General features: G+C 46.6%; 1 protein-coding gene across 1 annotated transcript in view; it reads right to left on the bottom strand.

Moving 5' to 3' along the window:
• The window catches only part of LOC142257612 (SLAM family member 9-like), a 28,645-nt gene extending 9,990 nt beyond the window's left edge, over nt 1–18,655 (bottom strand). The window contains exons 1-2 of the mRNA XM_075329750.1: nt 18,295–18,655; nt 2,053–2,310 (exon numbers count right to left, since the gene is read on the bottom strand). Coding sequence (XP_075185865.1) covers nt 2,053–2,310; nt 18,295–18,655 — 619 coding nt within the window. The remainder of the gene's footprint in view (nt 1–2,052; nt 2,311–18,294) is intronic.
• Between the last annotated feature and the right edge of the window lie 2,621 nt (nt 18,656–21,276).

The raw sequence follows: 21,276 nt of genomic DNA, 5'->3' as shown, positions 1-21,276 counted from the left end.
ATCCAGGGACAATATGGAGCCTGACGCTGCCACCGACTGCCACACACATGCTGTTTTTAAATGCAAGCACGGACGCAATAAGAACCTAACTGGTTTTTAGGAGCGACAATTACTGAGAAGTCTGACACTATCAGACACTGCTGACTGACGTGTATTATACACTAGACTTGTGCGTTATATAATAGTTTGTGCAAAACGCGCACCTGTACGCTGCCACCGACTGCCACACACGTGCTGTTTTTAAATGCAAGCACGGACGCAATAAGAACCTAACTGGTTTTTAGGAGCGACAATTACTGAGAAGTCTGACACTATCAGACACTGCTGACTGACGTGTATTATACACTAGACTTGTGCGTTATATAATAGTTTGTGCAAAACGCGCACCTGTACGCTGCCACCGACAGACACACACGTGCTGTTTTTAAATGCAAGCACGGACGCAATAAGAACCTAACTGGTTTTTAGGAGCGACAATTACTGAGAAGTCTGACACTATCAGACACTGCTGACTGACGTGTATTATACACTAGACTTGTGCGTTATATAATAGTTTGTGCAAAACGCGCACCTGTACCCTGCCACCGACTGCCACACACGTGCTGTTTTTAAATGCAAGCACGGACGCAATAAGAACCTAACTGGTTTTTAGGAGCGACAATTACTGAGAAGTCTGACACTATCTGGACTGTTTTAGACTGTGTACACCAGCCCCAGATATGATGAAGGCTGGTATACGGTCACCACTAGGAATGGCTATATACCCTGCCTGCCTGCCTGCCTGCCTGTATACTGCTACAATAGTCCTGACAAGGACTCTTCTGGTCACTAGCCTGTATTCCGACCTGGCTATACCCTGCCTGTATATAGCAACAATAGTCCTGAGAAGGACTCTGCTACTGTACGCCGACCTGGCTATACCCTGCCTGCCTGTATACAACTAGAATAGTCCTGAGAAGGACTTTTGGTCACACTGTTTGCAGCCCTGCAACTGAAAAAGCTATAAAGGGCCGCAAACCTTTCCCTGAATCAGCGACACTCTCCCTGCACTGACTGTCTGGATAGCTGTGAGCAGAGCACAGCGCGCCGGCCGGTATAAAGGCTCGGTCACGCTGTGCAGGCCGGCCAATCACTGCAATTCCACAACTAACAGGGCTGTGGCATTGCAGTGGTCTGCCAGCCAATCCCTGCATGAGGGCTGGCTCTCAAAAGAGCGCCAACATGCAGAAATGAAGACCACGAGTACAGCACGATTATCGCGAGATTACTCGGTCCCCGCCGAGCAGCCCGAGTACAGTGATACTCGTGCGAGTACCGAGTAGTGACAAGCATGCTCGCTCATCACTACTCTTTATATGATAAATGATGATACAACAAGTGATGAGTAACACAATCCCGGATAATATGAGACATAATGGATATCTTCTCATCCTGGGAATTGTTGAAACCGCTGAAATTAATAAGAAAGGTTGTATTAATTGATATCTAAACCAGAACATTACAATAGTCTAAGGCCATGTCTGCAGTTTAAGGCTGTAAGGTGATCATTCACTTTAGTTAGACATTGGTCGAACCTGCTAATTTCATCTGGACCAGCCAATCATCTAATGTATGTGAGGGTATCCCAACGTGTCCCAATGGCAAATGTTAAGTTTAGATGATTGAATATGTTGGATTTCCCCATACCCAATCTTTGTTCCCCATGCGAGATAAGCTTCCCTCAGAGGTATTTTATTCCACCTCTCCCCATTTATATCTCAAGCACACTGTGCCAAGAGGAGTGTGCTTGTGTATGTGAGGGGTTAGAAGGAAAAAGAGCTTCTCAAGTGTATGGACATCTTAAGGATTCACCAGGAACAAAATGTCATGCTTGCTACTTCCAAGGATAGAAGCTTACAGACACCCCCTAGGACTGAAAAAAAAAAGTGGAAAAATGACTCCATCCAATTTTTTTTTAAAAATTGACCCAAATCAAATTCTTTGCTCAGAGATATTATAAAGTTGACAAGAAGCTTGGTAAAGTTTGCCATATACCTGTCTCATATGCATTACCTGGCTCACAGTACTCCTTGGGCCTCACAGTCTTGGAGACGTTACTGACAGGATTACTTGCGGTGCAGATATAGGTGTAGTTCACATCACTGGGAGGTACATACAGGACACCTTGGGTTACATTAATATCACTGACATTTAAATTACTCCATGTTATAGTCACATCTCGTTTGTCCACACCGCACAACAGGCTCAGTGAGCAAGAGTCATTCCTGGTGAAGCTGTGCTTGATCTTTATGTCTCCATCTGATAACCTCTCTGTGCAAGAAACATTGAAACTCAAGTTTAAGAATATGTTGAGGAAAATAATAAAATAAAATAATTTTTTGTTATCAAAAAGAGACAAGAATTTTGTAAATGTGCATATGCCGTGTATATGACTCCATGTTATAGTCACATCTGTCTTATCCACAGTGCACAACAGGCTCAGTGAGTAAGAGTCATTTCTAGTGAGGCTGTGCTTCATCTTCATGTCTTCATCTGATAATCTCTCTATTTTAAAGGACATAGAAAAAACATTTACACATCCCCTTCTATTGCGGTCTAAAGACAATTCTGTAAATGTTACTATTTAGTGAGGAAAATAAGTATATGATACGCTGACGATTTTGCACGTTTTCCCACCTACAAAGAATAGAGAGGACTGTAATTTTTATCGTAGGTAACTTCAACTGTGACAGAATCCAAGAAAAAAAAAAAAAACGGAAAATCACATTTTATGATTTTTAAATAATACATTTGCATTTTATTACATTAAATAAATTGTTGGATACAATATAAAAACAGAACTTAACATTTGGTAGAAACCTTTGTTTGCAGTTACAGAAGTCAGACGTTTCCTGCAGTTCTTAGTTTGCACAAACTGCAGCAGGGATTTTGGGTCACTCCTCCATAGAAATCTTCTCCAGATCTTTCAGGTCACTCCTCCATAGAGATCTTCTCCAGATCTTTCAGGTCACTCCTCCATAGAGATCTTCTCCAGATCTTTCAGGTCACACCTCCATAGAGATCTACTCCAGATCTTTCAGGTCACTCCTCCATAGAGATCTTCTCCAGATCTTTCAGGTCACTCCTCCATAGAGATCTTCTCCAGATCTTTCAGGTCACTCCTCCATAGAGATCTTCTCCAGATCTTTCAGGTCACTCCTCCATAGAGATCTTCTCCAGATCTTTCACGTCACTCCTCCATACAGATCTTCTCCAGATCTTTCAGGTCACTCCTCCATAGAGATCTTCTTCAGATCTCTCAGGTCACTCCTCCATAGAGATCTTCTCAAGATCTTTCAGGTCAATTCCTCCACAGGGCCGCCACTAGGAATTTTAGGGCCCCATACTGGTGAAATTTTCATGCCCCCTTGGGACTCCAAAAGTGTTAGCACCCTTGAAGTTATTCCAGAAAATGAGGTCTTTCCTTCAGAAAATTAATAATACACCCCTACACCACCCCTCTCCATAATCTCTCCCACACTGTCTCTATGTATAATATCCCCTCACACACTGGCCCTTTGCATAATACCCCCCTCCCCCTCACACACACTGCTACTTGCAACACTTTGTTAAGAAAGAAGTAGTAGGCACCACAATGTAATAAATATAAATAAAGGGAGGGGTGCTAACAAAATACAAAAACTATGCAAAAAAAACAGAATTATAACATAAGAGGAAATAAGCTGCAAAGTAAAAATGTGCACACCCAGCTATTTATATATAAGCATGGCTTTTATTGATACAAAACATTTAAGGCTGACAAAAACAAAGGTTAAAAACACAATTATAAAGAGAAAAAGAATGGATGAAATAGGGGGATGGACATAATAATCCTGTACTTCTCCCCAATGAAGTATCAGGGCACTGATAATAGAATGCATAACAAGTACGGTATATAAACAACACCTGACCGTAGAGCCTCATGTTAAAGGTAATGTGGCAGCAAGTCAATAGAGGGTTGTTTTTCTCAGCCTTATATCTTTTGTATTAATAAAAGCAAATATATAGTACAGACCAAAAGTTTGGACACACCTCATTCAAAGAGTTTTTTTTATTTTCATGACTCTGAAATTGTAGATTCACATTGAAGACATCAAAACTATGAATTATCACATGTGGAATGAAATACTTAACAAAATAGTATGAAACAACTGAAATTATGTCTTATATTCTAGGTTCTTCAAAGTAGCCACCTTCTGCTCTGATTACTGCTTTGCACACTCTTGGCATTCTCTTGATGAGCTTCAAGAGGTAGTCACCGGAAATGGTCTTCACTTCACAGGTGTGCCCTGTCAGGTTTAATAAGTGGGATTTCTTACCTTATAAATGGGGTTGGGACCATCAGTTGTGTTGTGCAGAAGTCTGGTGGATACACAGCGGATAGTCCTACTGAATAGACTGTTAGAATTTGTATTATGGTGAGAAAAAAGCAGCCAAGTAAAGAAAAACAAGTGGCCATCATTACTTTAAGAAATGAAGGTCATTCAGTCCGAAAAATTGGGAAAACTTTGAAAGTGTCCCCAAGTGCAGTGGCAAAAACCATCAAATGCTACAAAAAAACTGGCTCACATGAGGACCACCCCAGGAAAGGAAGACCAAGAGTCACCTCTGCTGCGGAGGATAAGTTTATCCGAGTCACCAGCCTCAGAAATCGCAGGTTAACAGCAGCTCAGATTAGAGACCAGGTCAATGCCACACAGAGTTCTAGCAGCAGACACATCTCTAGAACAACTGTTAAGAGGAGACTTTGTGCAGCAGGCCTTCATGGTAAAATAGCTGCTAGGCAACCACTGCTAAGGACAGGCAACAAGCAAAAGAGACTTGTTTGGGCTAAAGAACACAAGGAATGGACATTAGACCAGTGGAAATCTGCGCTTTGGTCTGATGAGTCCAAACTTGAGATCTTTGGATCCAACTGTTACGAACCGGCACTGCCATAGCCGCAAGCAGCCTGCTGCGGTTCCTGTTGCGCCCAGGCGCTGGCTGCCATTCTTGGCCGTGCCTCGGGTCGTCCAGTTGGCTGCTCCTTCCACCACGTCTAAGTGTGGAGAGGCGGCTAGTGCGCATGCGTGCGCCGATTTACCCCAGCCAGAGTCTAAGCCCGGTGTTTTGCCTAGTGAGCATGCTCAGCCTGATTGTGTTATGTCTGAGACTAAGTCCTCAGTTCAGGCTACTGAGCATGCTCCCACAATTAACCCTAACAGCCTCTTTGCACAGGTACTTGGACTTCGTGCTGTGTCTAAGTTCTGGGATGTGCCTACTGAGCATGCTCAAACTGATAGTCTGCTTTCTGAGCCTGTTGCTCAGGCTACTGAGCATGCTCAGGCACTTAGTGCATCAGAGGCTAGGTCCGGTAAGGACCTCACTGAGCATGTCCGTGAGGTGGCAGGCCCTGATAGGGCAGAGGGTGTCAGGTGTCCTGATGACGTGGCAACTCCGGACTGGCTTGCAGAGGCCCGCCCCTATGATCTGGCACCTCACCATTGGTCGTCAGACGATGACTGGTGAAGTGTTTGGGGCGTGGCTGCCATGAGGTCATCAATGACGTGGCAGTTCCAGATAGGTCGCATGTGACGTCACTGATGACATGGCACTCTGCTATTGGACCTTGGTGGTTCCACCCTGAGTTTGGGGCGGACCCAAGTTATAAAAGGGGCTGGAGACAACAATGGAGGTGCGCAGTCTTCATTTAGAGTTCTTGGTGGCATAAGCCTTGTTGGAAGCGGTAGGTAGGGCTAGGCGAACGGTGCCTGTCACGCCAAGATTCGTGGCTCAGCACATAAGGGTCAGGCGCCGTGCTTCCTTACTACCATTCCTGTTGTGCTAGAGCAGTCCAGTGGCGTTAACTGGGCTGCGGCTGCTGCGTCACCTGTTAAGGTGTGCCTCCTACGCACACGGACAGAATACCTGTTGCATCACCTGTCCGAGAGTGCCCTCTACGCACACGGACAGTGTACCTGCTGCGCCACCTATCCGGTTGTGCCCTCTACGCGCATGGACAGCGCACCCCAGAACCCCTGTGAAATTAACAGGGTGTTCCTGGATTGGGTGTGTGAACCCTATTATCCTACTCGGCTTCCCAATCAAATGCTACTGGTGTGACTACCTGGTCTGACGTGTCCTTTACACACGTGGCCAGTCGAGTGGTGGCCAGAAACGCTAATCGGAGGACCGCTCGGCCTGACGTGTCTTACACACGTGGCCGACAGGGCGCTGTCGCAGCGGTCTTCTCGGTCAACGCTAACTGGTTACCATCCGGCCTGACGTGTTCCTACACACGTGGTCGGAGTAGCGTCCGCTCCACCGAAACGCTAACTGGGTTGTCGTCCGGTCTGACGTGTCCCTACACAAGTGACCGGTTCCTTGAGTTATCTCAGAGAAATCCAAGTCTATAGTCTTCGCCAACCCACAGGGTGCCAGCAGCTCCATTACCATCTGGAGCATGGTGGGCCCCGACTGGTGATTGGGATATATACCCCTGGTCCTAATCTGCCGGTCCCCCCGTAACAGTAAGACTGCGCCAGGGTCTGCAGTTTGATGCCAGAGTGAGTTCTCTGGAGAAGTCTGCTCTTGCTGCTGATATGGATGATGTGGTGGCTCAAGCGGCTGCAATGGTGTCCGTTACCAAGCCTACTTCAACCCTCCCTCACCTCTCACTGCCCAACAAGTTTACGGGGAACAGCAAGGCATGTAGGGGATTCGTGAATCAGTGCTCAGTCCATCTAGAGCTGTTGGCTGCACGGTTTCCTACAGAGAGGTCGAAGGTGGGGTTTATCATCTCCTTGCTTTCTGATAGAGCACTGGAGTGGGCTACACCATTGAGGGAGAGGAATGACCCCGTAGTACAGGACTCTAAGGAGATTTTGGAGTCCTTGCGACAAGTGTTCCTGGGGCCTCAGGTCACTCACGACTCGGCCCTACAGCTACTGACTTTGGAGCAGGGGCGTACCTCCTCAAGTCAGTATGCTGTGAGTTTCAGGACACTTGCTGCAGAACTGGGGTGGTCAGAGAGGACTCTCATTCCACTGTTCTGGAGGGGATTAGCCCCACACGTGAAGGACGCATTAGCGTCGCGTGAGGTACAAACTACCCTTGAGGGCCTCATGACTCTGGCTACCCGCATTGACCTGCGGACCTCCGAACGTCAGCTGGAGCGCAGGTCAGAGGGTCGTTCAGCTACTGTAGTGGTCTCTCCTACTGCACCTCCCTTAGAGGACATCTCTGTCCCTATGGACATCGCTAGGGTTGGTGTTGCTAGGTCTTCGAGTCGCAAGGTCATTTCCTGTTTCGCTTGTGGGCAGTATGGTCATTATGCCAACCGTTGCCCAAAGCGTCATGGTAAGCGACCGCGATTGGTGACCATAGCTGCAGGTAGACTGGACTCTGCGTCATCCATTAAGGTGACATTTCCCATGTTAATTTCCTTTAAGGGGTCAACATGGTCCACAAGGGCAAGTGTGGACACAGGTGCTGGGGATAGTTTCATCTCCTCCTCTTTTGCCCGGCAGCATGCCATCCCGCTGGTGCAAATGCCAAGGCCAGTGAGAGTCCGTGTGGTGGATGGGTCCTTGTTGCCCAAGGTAATTCACCAGCGGACAGTGCCCATTACCCTTGCCATGTCATCTGGGCATAGGGAGACCATTTCATTTCTGGTTGTCCCTAAGGGTGCAGATGATATTCTGCTGGGTATTCCTTGGTTGAAGCGGCATTCCCCACATATCGACTGGTCGTCTGGGGTGATTACGCGGTGGAGCGAGTCGTGTAGCTCCCACTGCATGTCTCCATCTTCCGCCCGTCGCTCAGTGGTATCTGTGGCGACTATAGACCATTCGAGTGGGAGGGCCGCTAGAGGGGGGGTACTGTTACGAACCGGCGCCGCCATAGCCGCAAGCAGCCTGCTGCAGTTCCTGTTGCGCCCAGGCGCCGGCTGCCATTCTTGGCCGTGCCTCGGGTCGTCCAGTTGGCTGCTCCTTCCACCACGTCTAAGTGTGGAGAGGCGGCTAGTGTGCATGCGTGCGCCGATTTACCCCAGCCAGAGTCTAAGCCCGGTGTTTTGCCTAGTGAGCATGCTCAGCCTGATTGTGTTATGTCTGAGACTAAGTCCTCAGTTCAGGCTACTGAGCATGCTCCCACAATTAACCCTAACAGCCTCTTTGCACAGGTACTTGGACTTCGTGCTGTGTCTAAGTTCTGGGATGTGCCTACTGAGCATGCTCAAACTGATAGTCTGCTTTCTGAGCCTGTTGCTCAGGCTACTGAGCATGCTCAGGCACTTAGTGCATCAGAGGCTAGGTCCGGTAAGGACCTCACTGAGCATGTCCGTGAGGTGGCAGGCCCTGATAGGGCAGAGGGTGTCAGGTGTCCTGATGACGTGGCAACTCCGGACTGGCTCGCAGAGGGCCACCCCTATGATCTGGCACCTCACCATTGGTCGTCAGACGATGACTGGTGAAGTGTTTGGGGCGTGGCTGCCATGAGGTCATCAATGACGTGGCGGTTCCGGATAGGTCGCATGTGACGTCACTGATGACATGGCACTCTGCTATTAGACCTTGGTGGTTCCACCCTGGGTTTGGGGCGGACCCAGGTTATAAAAGGGGCTGGAGACAACATGGAGGTGCGCAGTCTTCATTTAAAGTTCTTGGTGGCATAAGCCTTGCTGGAAGCGGTAGGTACGGCTAGGCGAACGGTGCCTGTCACGCCAAGATTCGTGGCTCAGCACATGAGGGTCAGGTGCCGTGCTTCCTTGCTACCGTTCCTGTTGTGCTAGAGCAGTCCAGTGGCGTTAACTGGGCTGCGGCTGCTGCATCACCTGTTCAGTTGTGCCTCCTACACACACTGACAGAATACCTGTTGCGTCACCTGTCCGAGAGTGCCCTCTACGCACACGGACAGTGTACCTGCTGCGCCACCTATCCGGTTGTGTCCTCTATGCGCACGGACAGCGCACCCCAGAATCTGCCGGTCCCCCCGTAACACCAACCACCCTGTTGTTACGAACCGGCGCCGCCATAGCCGCAAGCAGCGTGCTGCGGTTCCTGTTGCGCCCAGGCGCCGGCTGCCATTCTTGGCCGTGCCTCGGGTCGTCCAGTTGGCTGTTCCTTCCACCACGTCTAAGTGTGGAGAGGCGGCTAGTGCGCATGCGTGCGCCGATTTACCCCAGCCAGAGTTTAAGCCCGGTGTTTTTCCTAGTGAGCATGCTCAGCCTGATTGTGTTATGTCTGAGACTAAGTCCTCAGTTCAGGCTACTGAGCATGCTCCCACAATTAACCCTAACAGCCTCTTTGCACAGGTACTTGGACTTCGTGCTGTGTCTAAGTTCTGGGATGTGCCTACTGAGCATGCTCAAACTGATAGTCTGCTTTCTGAGCCTGTTGCTCAGGCTACTGGGCATGCTCAGGCACTTAGTGCATCAGAGGCTAGGTCCGGTAAGGACCTCACTGAGCATGTCCGTGAGGTGGCAGGCCCTGATAGGGCAGAGGGTGTCAGGTGTCCTGATGACGTGGCAACTCCGGACTGGCTCGCAGAGGCCCGCCCCTATGATCTGGCACCTCAGTATTGGTCGTCAGACGATGACTGGTGAAGTGTTTGGGGCGTGGCTGCCATGAGGTCATCAATGACGTGGCGGTTCCGGATAAGTCGCATGTGACGTCACTGATGACACGGCACTCTGCTATTGGACCTTGGTGGTTCCACCCTGGGTTTGGGGCGGACCCAGGTTATAAAAGGGGCTGGAGACAACATGGAGGTGCGCAGTCTTCACTTTTGCTCAGTCAGAGCACACCTCCATGTTAGAGCCTCATTGCGGCATAAGCCTAAGTTGGGAAGCGGTAGGTAGGGTTAGGCGAACGGTGCCTGTCACGCCAAGATTCGTGGCTCGGCACATCAGGGTCAGGCGCCGTGCTTCCCTCCTGCCATTCCAGTCTTGCTATAGCAGCCCAGTGGCGTTAACTGGGTTACGGCTGCTGTGCTTCCTGTCCGATTGTGCCCCCTACGCACCTGCTGCGCCACCTGTCCGATTGTGCCCCCTACGCGCACGGACAACGCACCTGCTGCGCCACCTGTCCGGTTGTGCTCCCTACGCGCACGGACAGCGTACCCCAGGACCCCTGTGGAGTTAACAGGGTGTTCCTTATCCTCCTCGGCTTCCCAGTCAACGCTACTGGTGTACCCATCTGGCCTGACGTGTCCTACACACACGTGGCCAGTCGAGAGGTGGCCAGAAACGCTAATCGGAGGACCGCTCGGCCTGACGTGTCCTACACACGTGGCTGACAGGGCGCTTTCGTGGCGGTCTTCTGGTCAACGCTACCTGGTTACCACCCGGCCTGACGTGTTTCCTGCACACGTGGTTGGTGTAGCGCTAGGTGCACCAAAACGCTAATCGGGTTGTCGTCCGGTCTGACGTGTCCCAACACGTGACCGGTTCCCAGAGTTCCTGGGTTATCTCAGAGCCATCCAGCTCTATAGTCTCCGCCTAACCCTCAGGTGCCAGCAGCTCCTTTGTCATCTGGAGCACGGTGGGCCCCGACTGGCGATTAGGATATATACCCCCTGGTCCTAATCTGCCGGTTCCCCCGTAACACCTGTCTTCGTGTGACGCAGAAAAGGTGAACGGATGCACTCTACATCCCTGGTTCCCACCGTGAAGCATGGAGGAGGAGGTGTGATGGTGTGGGGGTGCTTTACTGCTGACACTGTTAGGGATTTATTCAAAATTGAAGGCATACTGAACCAGCATGGCTACCACAGCATCTTGCAGCGGCGTGCTATTCCATCCGGTTTGCGTTGAGGTGGACCATCATTTATTTTTCAACATGACAATGATCCCAAACACACCTCCAGGCTGTGTAAGGACTATTTGACTAAGAAGGAGAGTGATGGGGTGCTACGCCAGATGACCTGGCCTCCACAGTCACCAGACCTGAACCCAATCGAGATGGTTTGGGGTGAGCTGGACCGCAGAGTGAAGGCAAAAGGGCCAACAAGTGCTAAGCATCTCTGGGAACTCCTTCAAGACTTTTGGAAAAACGTTTCCGGTGACTACCTCTTGAAGCTCATCAAGAGAATGCCAAGAGTGTGCAAAGCAGTAATCAAAGCAAAAGGTGGCTACTTTGAAGAACCTAGAATATAAGACATATTTTCAGTTGTTTCACACTTTTTTAAGTATTTCATTCCACATGTGTTAATTCATAGTTTTGATGCCTTCAATGTGAATCTACAATTTTCAGTCGTGAAAATAAAGAAAACTCTTTGAATGGGGTGGTGTGTCCAAACTTTTGGTCTGTACTGTATGTAACAAGTTCAAACAGGTGTCATTAATACAAGTAATAAGTGCAGTTCAGAAGCTTCTTAAGGAAAAAATAACAAGTCTGTGAGAGCCATAATTCCTGCTGGTTGGTAGGTGATAAAATACTTATTTCATGCAATGAAATACAAATTAATTATTTAAAAGCCATACAATGTGATTTTTTGGATATTTTTATTGTCTGTCACAGATGAAGTATAACTACGAGAAAAATTACAGAACTCTCCATTCTTTGTAGGTGGGAAAACTTTCAAAATCGTCAGCGTATCAAATACTTATTTTCCTCACTGTATCCATTCTTAAATATACTTTTCGGGGGCATGGCCTAGCTCAGTATGTGAGTGGAAGCAAATCCTGTAGCTCCTGCCAAGCATCTAGAAAATCCCTAGAGAAAAAACCCAAAAAACACTCTCAGAAGTCACAGACTGCAGCTGGACGACCCTCTGACCCCCCTGACCTGATTGCATTGCTTACTGGCACAGATATAACAAGGAGGGGGCCGAAAAAGCAGGTGGGAGAAGTGGAGGAGCAGAATCAAGATGGTGCTGTGGGCAGCATGGAGCAGAGAAAACATAATGGTGCAGACGCTGAGGAGACCAGAAGACAGGCTGCAACACGGCTGGAGCGTTTTGCCAGGTAGGAGGGCGGTGCCCATCACAGAGAGACAGTGAGAGGTGAGCTGCAGATGAATATGGGACTTGCAGACAGCATGGTGCTGAGTGAAGGAGGGGGGAGGGGTGAGAGCAGCGAGGGAGCTCAGGCCTGCATGGCAGAGAAAAATCCGAGATCTCAGGCAGCACAGCTAGGGGAGCTGACAGGCACACAGAATATCCCTGAAGAGCCCACACTGAGAGACATCCTCACAGCAGTAATGCTATGCAAGGCATCTATTACTGAGGTGACCCAGCAGCTGGGGAGCCTGAGAGAAGACATGGCATCCATGCGGCACAAGCTTCATGAAGTGAAAGAGAGAACAGGAGAAGTTGAGCAGAGAGTCAGTATCATGGAGGACCGCATGGCAGGATCTGACAGAGACGGGCAGCGTGCAGCACAGCAAATAGCAGCACTCCTAGCAAAAACGGATGACCTTGAAAATAGATCAAGGCGTAACAACCTGAGATTAATTGGCGTTCCAGAGAAAGTGGAACGTACATCTCCAACTGAATTTTTTGAGGAATGGCTGAAAAGTAAAATTGGATCTGAGCATCTCACCCCTCTATATGCGGTGGAAAGAGCCCATAGGGTTCCCACCCGCCCCCTGCCTCCTGGACACCCACCGCGACCTGTTCTGGCCAAAATACTGCACTACAGAGACAGGGATAATATCCTGAAGCATGCCAGAGGACACCCGGACCTGATCATCAATGGCTCCAAGACATCCATTTTCCCAGATTAGTCCATAGAAGTGCAAAAGCAAAGAGCCAAGTTTATTGACATCAAGAGAAGGCTGAGACATCTGAACCTGGTATACTCCATGATGTACCCGGCGAAACTCAGAGTGGTAGCTGGAGGAATAGTGCACCTTTTCCTGGATACTAAGAAAGCGCTAAGATGGCTGGATAGCATTGAACAACGCTTGCGGCGTGAGGGTCATCAAGGGGAAGCTGGAGACTGACTTTTGGGGACACCCTACCTCTCATCGCATGCAGTGGTGTAGAGGAAAAATACTATGCTATGGTTGCCGGGGAGGAGTTCCTGTTGGAAAATTTTAAAAACATTTTTTATTTTTGTTTACCTCGGCAATCTAAATTTAAATCTACATTTAATGGACTCTAGAGGAAAGGGGTCTGCAAACACAACTGAGAATGGGAGGAAATGGAATCCTGGCTAAGGAAAAAGACTTTCCAACTCATACTGGACTCGCAATGCATAAATACTGAATTAATTTTTATTCTCCCCCCCTCTTTTTTTGTTTTATTTTTCTCCCCTCTCGCTCCTCTTTCTCCACCCTCTTTCTTCTTCTTCTTATACTACTTTTCTCTTTCTCTTCTTTGTTTTACCCACTTCCCCTCCCCCTTTCTTTCTCCCTTTTTTTTTTCTTTTTTCCCTTCTTTCCCGTAACTTGCTTTCGTTCTTCCCCCTTAATATTAAAAAAAAGGGGCATTGCGAGAATATGGCAGGACTGCAATACTGATCAGATGGACAGCCGGATACCGTGCACAACAAACAGGCGGGGTCCGCCCCTCCTTCTGGAGGTCCTGGTTCTGGTGTTATTGATGGTTGATAGGGCCCTGTCCGTCGTAAAAGAGGAAACACGACAAAAGATGGACACGGTATCTGGCAGACTTGCCAAGGCAAACATATGCCCTCCGTCCCTGATACAATGGGGACTGGTGGCAACGATGTGTTACTATGTTTATTGTTGTGGGGGGTGTATATAATTGGTGGGGTGGGGGGGGGCGGTCGACAGTCTCATTTGGCCTATTAAGGAGCTCTGGGAGAACGAGAATTTGTCAATTAATCATATGGCGGGACGCATTAAGCTAATTAGTTGGAATGTTAGGGGCTTAGCCTCTAGCATCAAAAGGCAAGCAGTATTTCAATTTTTATGCACAGAAAATCCTTACCTAATTTGCTTGCAGGAAACACACATGACACCGGAGAAACTGCATTTACTGGATAGAAGGTGGCTCAGGGTGGGGTATCATTCTACATATTCTGCATACTCCAGAGGGGCCAGTATACTAGTACGCTCAGGCGCACGGTTTGAATTTCTAAAGGTCATTGTGGATAAAGATGGGCGGTATGTATATCTTTCCTGTAGGCTGGGGACAAGAGCCATAGTAATTATATCCCTATACATACCTCCGCCATATTGCAGCGAACTACTTCACAGTCTGATAAATTTATTGGCAGACTTTCCGGGGGTTCCCTTTATGATAATGGGAGATTTTAATAATATTCCGAATTCACATTGGGACAAAGGGAGACATGAGGTACGAAAAATGGGGGGTAACTATACACCATTCGGTAATTTACTTAAAGAAACGGCGCTGATTGACCTGTGGAGGATTCGGCATCCAGAAGTGTATCAATACTCCTGTTATTCGGCTATGTTCTCATCCCTGTCGCGCATTGATCTGGCCTTGGGCAATGAAGCAATGCAAGTTTTGGTAGTGGGTACTAAATAATTCCCCAGGACGGTATCAGATCATTCGCCCCTGTGTGTAGAAATAGACCTGGGGGAACAACAAAACCAAAATAGACCCTTATGGAAATTAAATCCCTTTTGGTTACAATTAGTGGAAGAAGGGTGGGTATTAGTGATAGTTTAAGGGAGTACCTTAGGTTCAATGAAGGATCGGCATCTATTGGAATGGTTTGGGAGGCAATGAAGGCGTACTTGAGGGGATTGTATATAAGGGGTATATCTAAGGTAAAGTCGGAGGCAAGAAGGCAGAATCAGCTTGCGTTTCAGGAGTTGGGGGAGGCGGAAGATGCTTTAATATTAGACCCCACGCCAGCGGCAAAAGCTAGGATGAAGGCAGCTCAAAAGATGGTTAATAGATTGACCATACAGGCAGCAGAGAGAAAGAAAATGTTCTAGACCATGCAGTCCTTTGAGAATGGAGAACGGGCGGGTCACCTATTATCAGTGATAGCTGCGGCACAGAGGGAATCAACATATATTGCACGGTTACAGTCAGTAGATGGGGCAGTTGTCACGGACACCTCGGGGATCCTAAAAGTACTAGAAACATTCTACTCTGATCTATACTCAGTCAAGGTGCACCCAGAGGTGGATGAATTTCTAGGCAGAGCTCAGGTGCCAGTCCTCTCAAGGGAATCTAGAGAGTTACTAGACGAGCCATGTGACTTAGAGGAGTTGGAGCTAGCTCTGAGTGATATGGCGAATGATAAGGCGCCGGGGGTAGATGGGTTTCCAGCTGAAGTATATAAGCAACATAGGGAGGTTTTACTGCCGGTGCTGCTTAAGGTATATAATTCATGTCTGGAAAGAGGAGAGCTTATGCCGTCTATGCAGGAGGCAATAATTGTGGTACTCCCTAAAGAAGGCAAAGACTCGGGTTTGCCAGCCTCTTACAGACCGATTTCACTATTGATGGTAGATGTAAAGCTCCTGGCTAAGATGCTTGCAAATAGGCTCACCAAAGTCATTACATCCCTAATACACCCAGATCAAGCAGGGTTTATGCCCAACAAATCCACGGCAACTAACCTTAGGAGACTGTACCTGAATATGCAGATACCGGCGGAAAATAAGGGGAGGCGAGTTATTCTCTCCCTAGACGCGGCCAGAGCTTTTGACAGCGTAGAGTGGGGGTACCTATGGGCTACGATGCGATCAATGGGGTTTGGGGAAGTGTATATCAGGTGGGTGCAGCTGTTGTACTCTGCTCCTACGGCAAGAATTAGGGCAAATGGCAGCATGTCAGATAAATTTTCTCTCTATAGGGGCACAAGGCAGGGGTGCCCACTGTCCCCCCTGTTGTTTGCTATCACTATCGAACCACTGGCGGTGGTGATGCGGCGGGATCCTGGTGTAGTGGGTTACCGATATGGGAGTGTGGAGGAGAAAGTGGCCTTATATGCGGACGATTTATTATTGTTTCTGGCAGATGCAGGGAGTTCCTTGGAGGCGGTAATGAGGGTCATATCTAACTTTGGAAGGATATCAGGGCTCACGATAAATTGGGACAAATCGGTTTTGATGCCACTAGATGAAACGCCTTCCAATGTAGTGGTGACTTGTGCTCCGGTTCAGGTGGTGTCAGAGTTTAAATATCTGGGAATTATGATATCCAAGAAACTGACGGAGTATGAACGTCTTAATCTCACCCCCCTTTTACTTAAGTTCAAACAAAAGATTCTGGCCTTGTCCAAACTGTACCTTTCGGTGGTGGGGAGTGTCAACTTAGCTAAAATGATACTAATGCCCCAACTGCTCTATGTGCTCCATAACGCCCCGGTATGGCTACCACAAAATAGGTTTTATAAAATAAATTCTATTTTCCGAGGCTTAATCTGGGGAAGGAAGCGCCCACGGATGAGGTTAGAATATTTACAGAGACCAAAAGACGAAGGGGGACTGGCTCTACCTAATCCTTGGTCCCCAGTTAGTGTTCAGACTCAGACTCAGAATAGAGTTCCAGACTTTTATTTCTTGATTAATTTGTAGTCTTTCGTTTGTGAACCCGGCCCCACCACACCTATTGCCAGTCTACATTATACGCATAAATAGCCTGGGTCTCAGGTTCCCATACACGGTAAGTTTTTTAACTGCATGAGAGGACACACACAAGCTAGGGACCCCAACGTAGAGAAATACTTTGGCGTAGTGTTGGGGCTCTGTTGCATTGATCAATTCAATAGCTACATTTCTCTTGATTCATATGTTCATGGAAGTAATGCAGATTCCATTGTCATACTTTCATTCTTACATATAGCTATTGGATTTTTCTTCATGCGATTCCCTGCTCACACACTTGCCTGACTATTCCCTTAGGATACCAGGCACGGCTGGTAACTATGTGTAGCTTGGGGTTAACTCCTTATATTAACTTTCACACATGTAATTTTCATGGGAGGGTTACCCTTGAGTGGTGATTTACTACTATTTTTGTGCATGGGCATTTTTTATATAGACCCATCAATATTAACTACCAGGTTGTGAGGTTTCTAACTATTCCTGACCTACCTTGCAGGAATTTGTTTGGGGGAGTTTATTGTCTATGGCTGTGTAATAACTATTAATCTATGTTTTTGGATCCGCGGTTAGGATTATTTACATCTATACTTGCTAGTTAAATTCTCGGAATAATCTTGATTATTTATTATGAATATCTTTATCATACAATGCCTTGTTATGCAGGATCGCATGCGTGTATATGTGCGCATATAATTATGCGTATATGCGTATATATGTTGGTATGAGGTCATTGACTTATAGATATATATTATATTTCATTCCTTGACTGTGGGATTGGGATCTATTGTCTCTGCCATTTTACATCCAGCATACTTACATTGGTATTAAACCATTATCTTGCCTATAGACATATATTACCCCTATTAACCATTTTTTGGCTGTGGGAACATAATCAATTATCCTCACTAACTTTGCACACTTACTTTCTTGGAATATATCATTATTGGTCTTATTATTGTCTTTATGCGCATATTTTCAACTGTGGAGGTCATGGTCATGGTTCATGTATGGTTTTAATTGATTTTATATTGTGTGTGTTTCTATGGATTCAATAAGTATTTTTCATTTTTTCTCATTGGATGTGCGCTTCTATTATCTGTGACTCTTCTTCTCCTTATTGATACACGTCACTATTAGACACTATCACTGTCCTATCTATCTTAACTAGCTAGAATATTTCCCCTAGCTAACCTCACTGTTTAGCAGTATCGGCAGCAGCACCTTCCCTATTGTTTCACATTCACAAAATGGCGCCGAGGCAACATGTCTGCGATTTATATGGACACAGACATGTGACTTAGACAGCCAATTACAGAAGCCCTTCTGTCTGAACCTTGTGGATGTTTGCTGCGCCGTGATTGGCTGCAGCAACATCAACAAATAAAGTTAGATCGAAAAAAACTGTGGTGCAGCAACATCAAAAGGATTCTCCCACTCCAGAGTCCCCACCTTCTCCACTGATTTTTATACATCCCCACATCAAACAGCACCGCAATCATATCCAAAAGCAGGAAATGCTATTATAAAAGAATTTTTGGAAATGCGGCCAGCGTTTGGATGAAGAATGCGATCAACAAACAAAAATTACTGACTTTTAGGGAGGGGCTCCGGTTTGCCAAACCGAATAGGCTCAGGCTTGTACCGAATTTAAAGTAGGTGAACCTTTTTTTGGACAGGTTTGCTCATCTCTAGTAGAGATGAAGAAAGCAACACAAGAAAAGTAAAGGATAAATGTATGGATTTTAAGATGGACAGGACAGAAAAAAGTACAACCTACCATATACAGTAAGATTAAATAGTACGCAGATCTCATCTTCATTTGTTTGTATATGTATTTTATAGATTCTCTGATCATGCAGTGATAAATTATTGATGTGTAAGGATCCATCAGCCTCACTTCTCACTCGTCCTCTATACTGAGACAACACATCGTCATCCTCAATGGATCTTCCAGGTTTAGTTGTAACAATAAGATTTCCCTCTGATAATAAAACCCAGTTGATGGTTCTGATCCCCGTCTGATGGACGCGCAGAACGACTTCTCCTCCCTCCACACCAGATACGTTTTTCTGTGTACAGGATTTACTACAGATGACACCTGATATATATAAAGTAATTATTAGGAGGTAAGACAACATATTTATAAAGCGGTTACGACATAGTCACTACATATATCATAAATGTCGAGTGGATGTGAATCCCATTTTTGTGACCCTCAATCTGTTACCGCTTAGAATAGAAAGGTGGTTGCGTATGCGCAGATCCCTCCGATCACTTCTGTGCAAGTCTGCCATGGAAGCAAATAAAAAAAAGCCTATCACCTTCAGTCCGTCTGACAAGGCAGCCAATCCATTCAGTTGGCGAAATATTGGAAAGGTGGACGTGCACATGGACGGAGCTGCCTCTATTCATGTGCACTGAAGAAAAAGAACTTGGTTATGCTGTTTTCTCTGGGTACATGTAGAGGAAACCTGCCCAGTAATTCAGCAATATAGAGAAATTAAGGATAAGATAGGAGGTGACTGAATCTATCAAAATTCAATCCGAGCAAATTCGCTCTCTCATTTCAATTCGGTCTGTATAAAATTAGATATGAATTGAAAGATGGTTATTATGCACTCAGTAGTTCTCTTCAGACCCCAAAGCATAAATTAAATAAATGTAAGAGGTTAAAAAAAACAAAATTCATCATAGTCACCTGTTCTTATGCTGCAACTGCTCTGTCCTCTAAGGCCCCCTTCACACGTCAGTGAAAAACACAGACGTTCTTCACTGACGTGTAAAACACACACATGTCCCGCCGTGTTCCATGATTCACGGCACACGTGGGTTGTCCGTGTGCGATCCATGATCCATGATTGCAAATGGACATTACTCACCTGCCTTCGCTCCTGCTGTCCATGGTGCTTAACTCCTCGGCTCTGCAGCGTCCGCCCACCGCTCTTTGCAGCTACTTCCGGGTCGGCTGTTCCAGCTTTCATGAATATTCATGAGCCGGGCAGGAGCTTCAGAGAGTGGAGGCTGCACAGCGCGTCGCTGGCAAGGTGAGTGGAAAATGTTTATTATTTGATATGTCAGTGTTTTTCTGGTACGTGTTTCACGGATCACACACGGATCACACCATAGTGTGGTCTGTGGGTCATCAGTGATGCCAGAAAAAAACGGACTTGTCTCCGTGCAGAATCACAGACACGCGTGTACGCTGCACGGAGACACGTTCAGTGAAAAATCACTGATGTGTGAGCAGACCCATTGATTATAATGGGTCTGTGTATGTCAGTGATTCTGGTACGTATACAAAAAAGCACAAACGTACCAGAATCACTGATGTGTGAAGGGGGCCTAAGACTGTCTTAGTTCTTCCGGTGATAAGACCAGTGATTGGCCATGCAGGGGCGTGATAAGACTTTATGAGGTCAATCACTGGCCTTCGAGCTGGAAGCAAAACTGGAAGAACCAAAGAGTGGTCCAGGTGTCTGGGAATTGTAGTATTTTTAAGGACAGGTGCGTATCATATATTTTATCATTTGAACCCCTCCCTGAAATTCAAAAGAAAATTTAAAAATGGAGACTGATATTCCTAAAATATGGGATTTTTCAGAATTTGAAATGTCGGGTAAATCTATAACTAATTTGATCCACCCCTCTGCAGTGATAAATCTTCCTGTTATATTTGTTGCCATCTAAATTTTATATATATATATATATAGATATATATATATATATATCTATATATATATTATAAAAATCGAAAAAATATATATATATATATACACAATACAAAAAAATAACGAACAGTATAAAAGTTTTAGCATGATGAAAGTAATGGACGACTCCAGTGCTCACAATTTTTTATTGGAGACCCTTAATTGATTAAGCTTTTCTTTTTAGCAAATCAGATCCTGGAGTGCTGCATAAAATCGAGTGATCCATTCCCATGTGAATCCACATTATATCAAGAAAATAGAGCAATCTCAGCTGGGTATGCGTCGGAGGACTGTGAGTATTGCAGTGCTGAGAACCTCCGGCTCCCTGCACTGCAATATATGCCACCAACCGACCAAAGGTCAGCAGCTGATATCAGCGTGCCCGTCAGAGGCGGTACATGGCAATGAAATCATGTGTCGTGATGGGCATACTGAACTCAGTTGCCGGCTTCTGCACTGACTATAGGAGGGGATGCCATAAGTCACTTGAGCGGGGAATGGTAAGAAGAATTATTTTTTTTTAATGTGTTGGAAAAAAGTGGCAAAATGGGACATTATATCAAGAAGTGCCAAAGAAGGGGGACATTCTACCAAGATGGGGGGACATTATACCAGGAAGAGGCTCAGGGTGGAGGACATTATACCACAAATAGGCTCATGATGACATTATACCAAGAAGATGCACAGAATAGAGGAAATTATACCAGGAAGAGTTTCAGAATGGGGGACATTATACCAGGCTCAGGATGGAGGTTGTCATACGATGAAGAGATTCAGGATGGGTGACATACCAGGAAGAGGCTCAGGATGGAGGACATTATACCAGAAAGAGGCTCAGAATGGGGGACATTATACCAGAAAGAGGTTCAGGATGGGTGACATAGCAGGAAGAGGCTCCGGATGGAGGTCATCATACCAGGAAGAGACTCAGGATGGGTGACATACCAGGAAGAGGCTCAGAATGGAGGACAATATACTAGGAAGAGGCTCAGATTGGGGGACATTATACCAGAAAGAGGCTCAGGATGGGGGACATAGCAGGAAGAGGCTCA

Source organism: Anomaloglossus baeobatrachus, chromosome 12 (assembly GCF_048569485.1).
Source record: "Anomaloglossus baeobatrachus isolate aAnoBae1 chromosome 12, aAnoBae1.hap1, whole genome shotgun sequence".
NCBI classification, from domain to species: Eukaryota; Metazoa; Chordata; class Amphibia; order Anura; family Aromobatidae; genus Anomaloglossus; species Anomaloglossus baeobatrachus.
The sequence above is the reverse complement of the archived record's forward strand: the minus strand, read 5'-3'. Positions and strand labels throughout refer to the sequence as shown.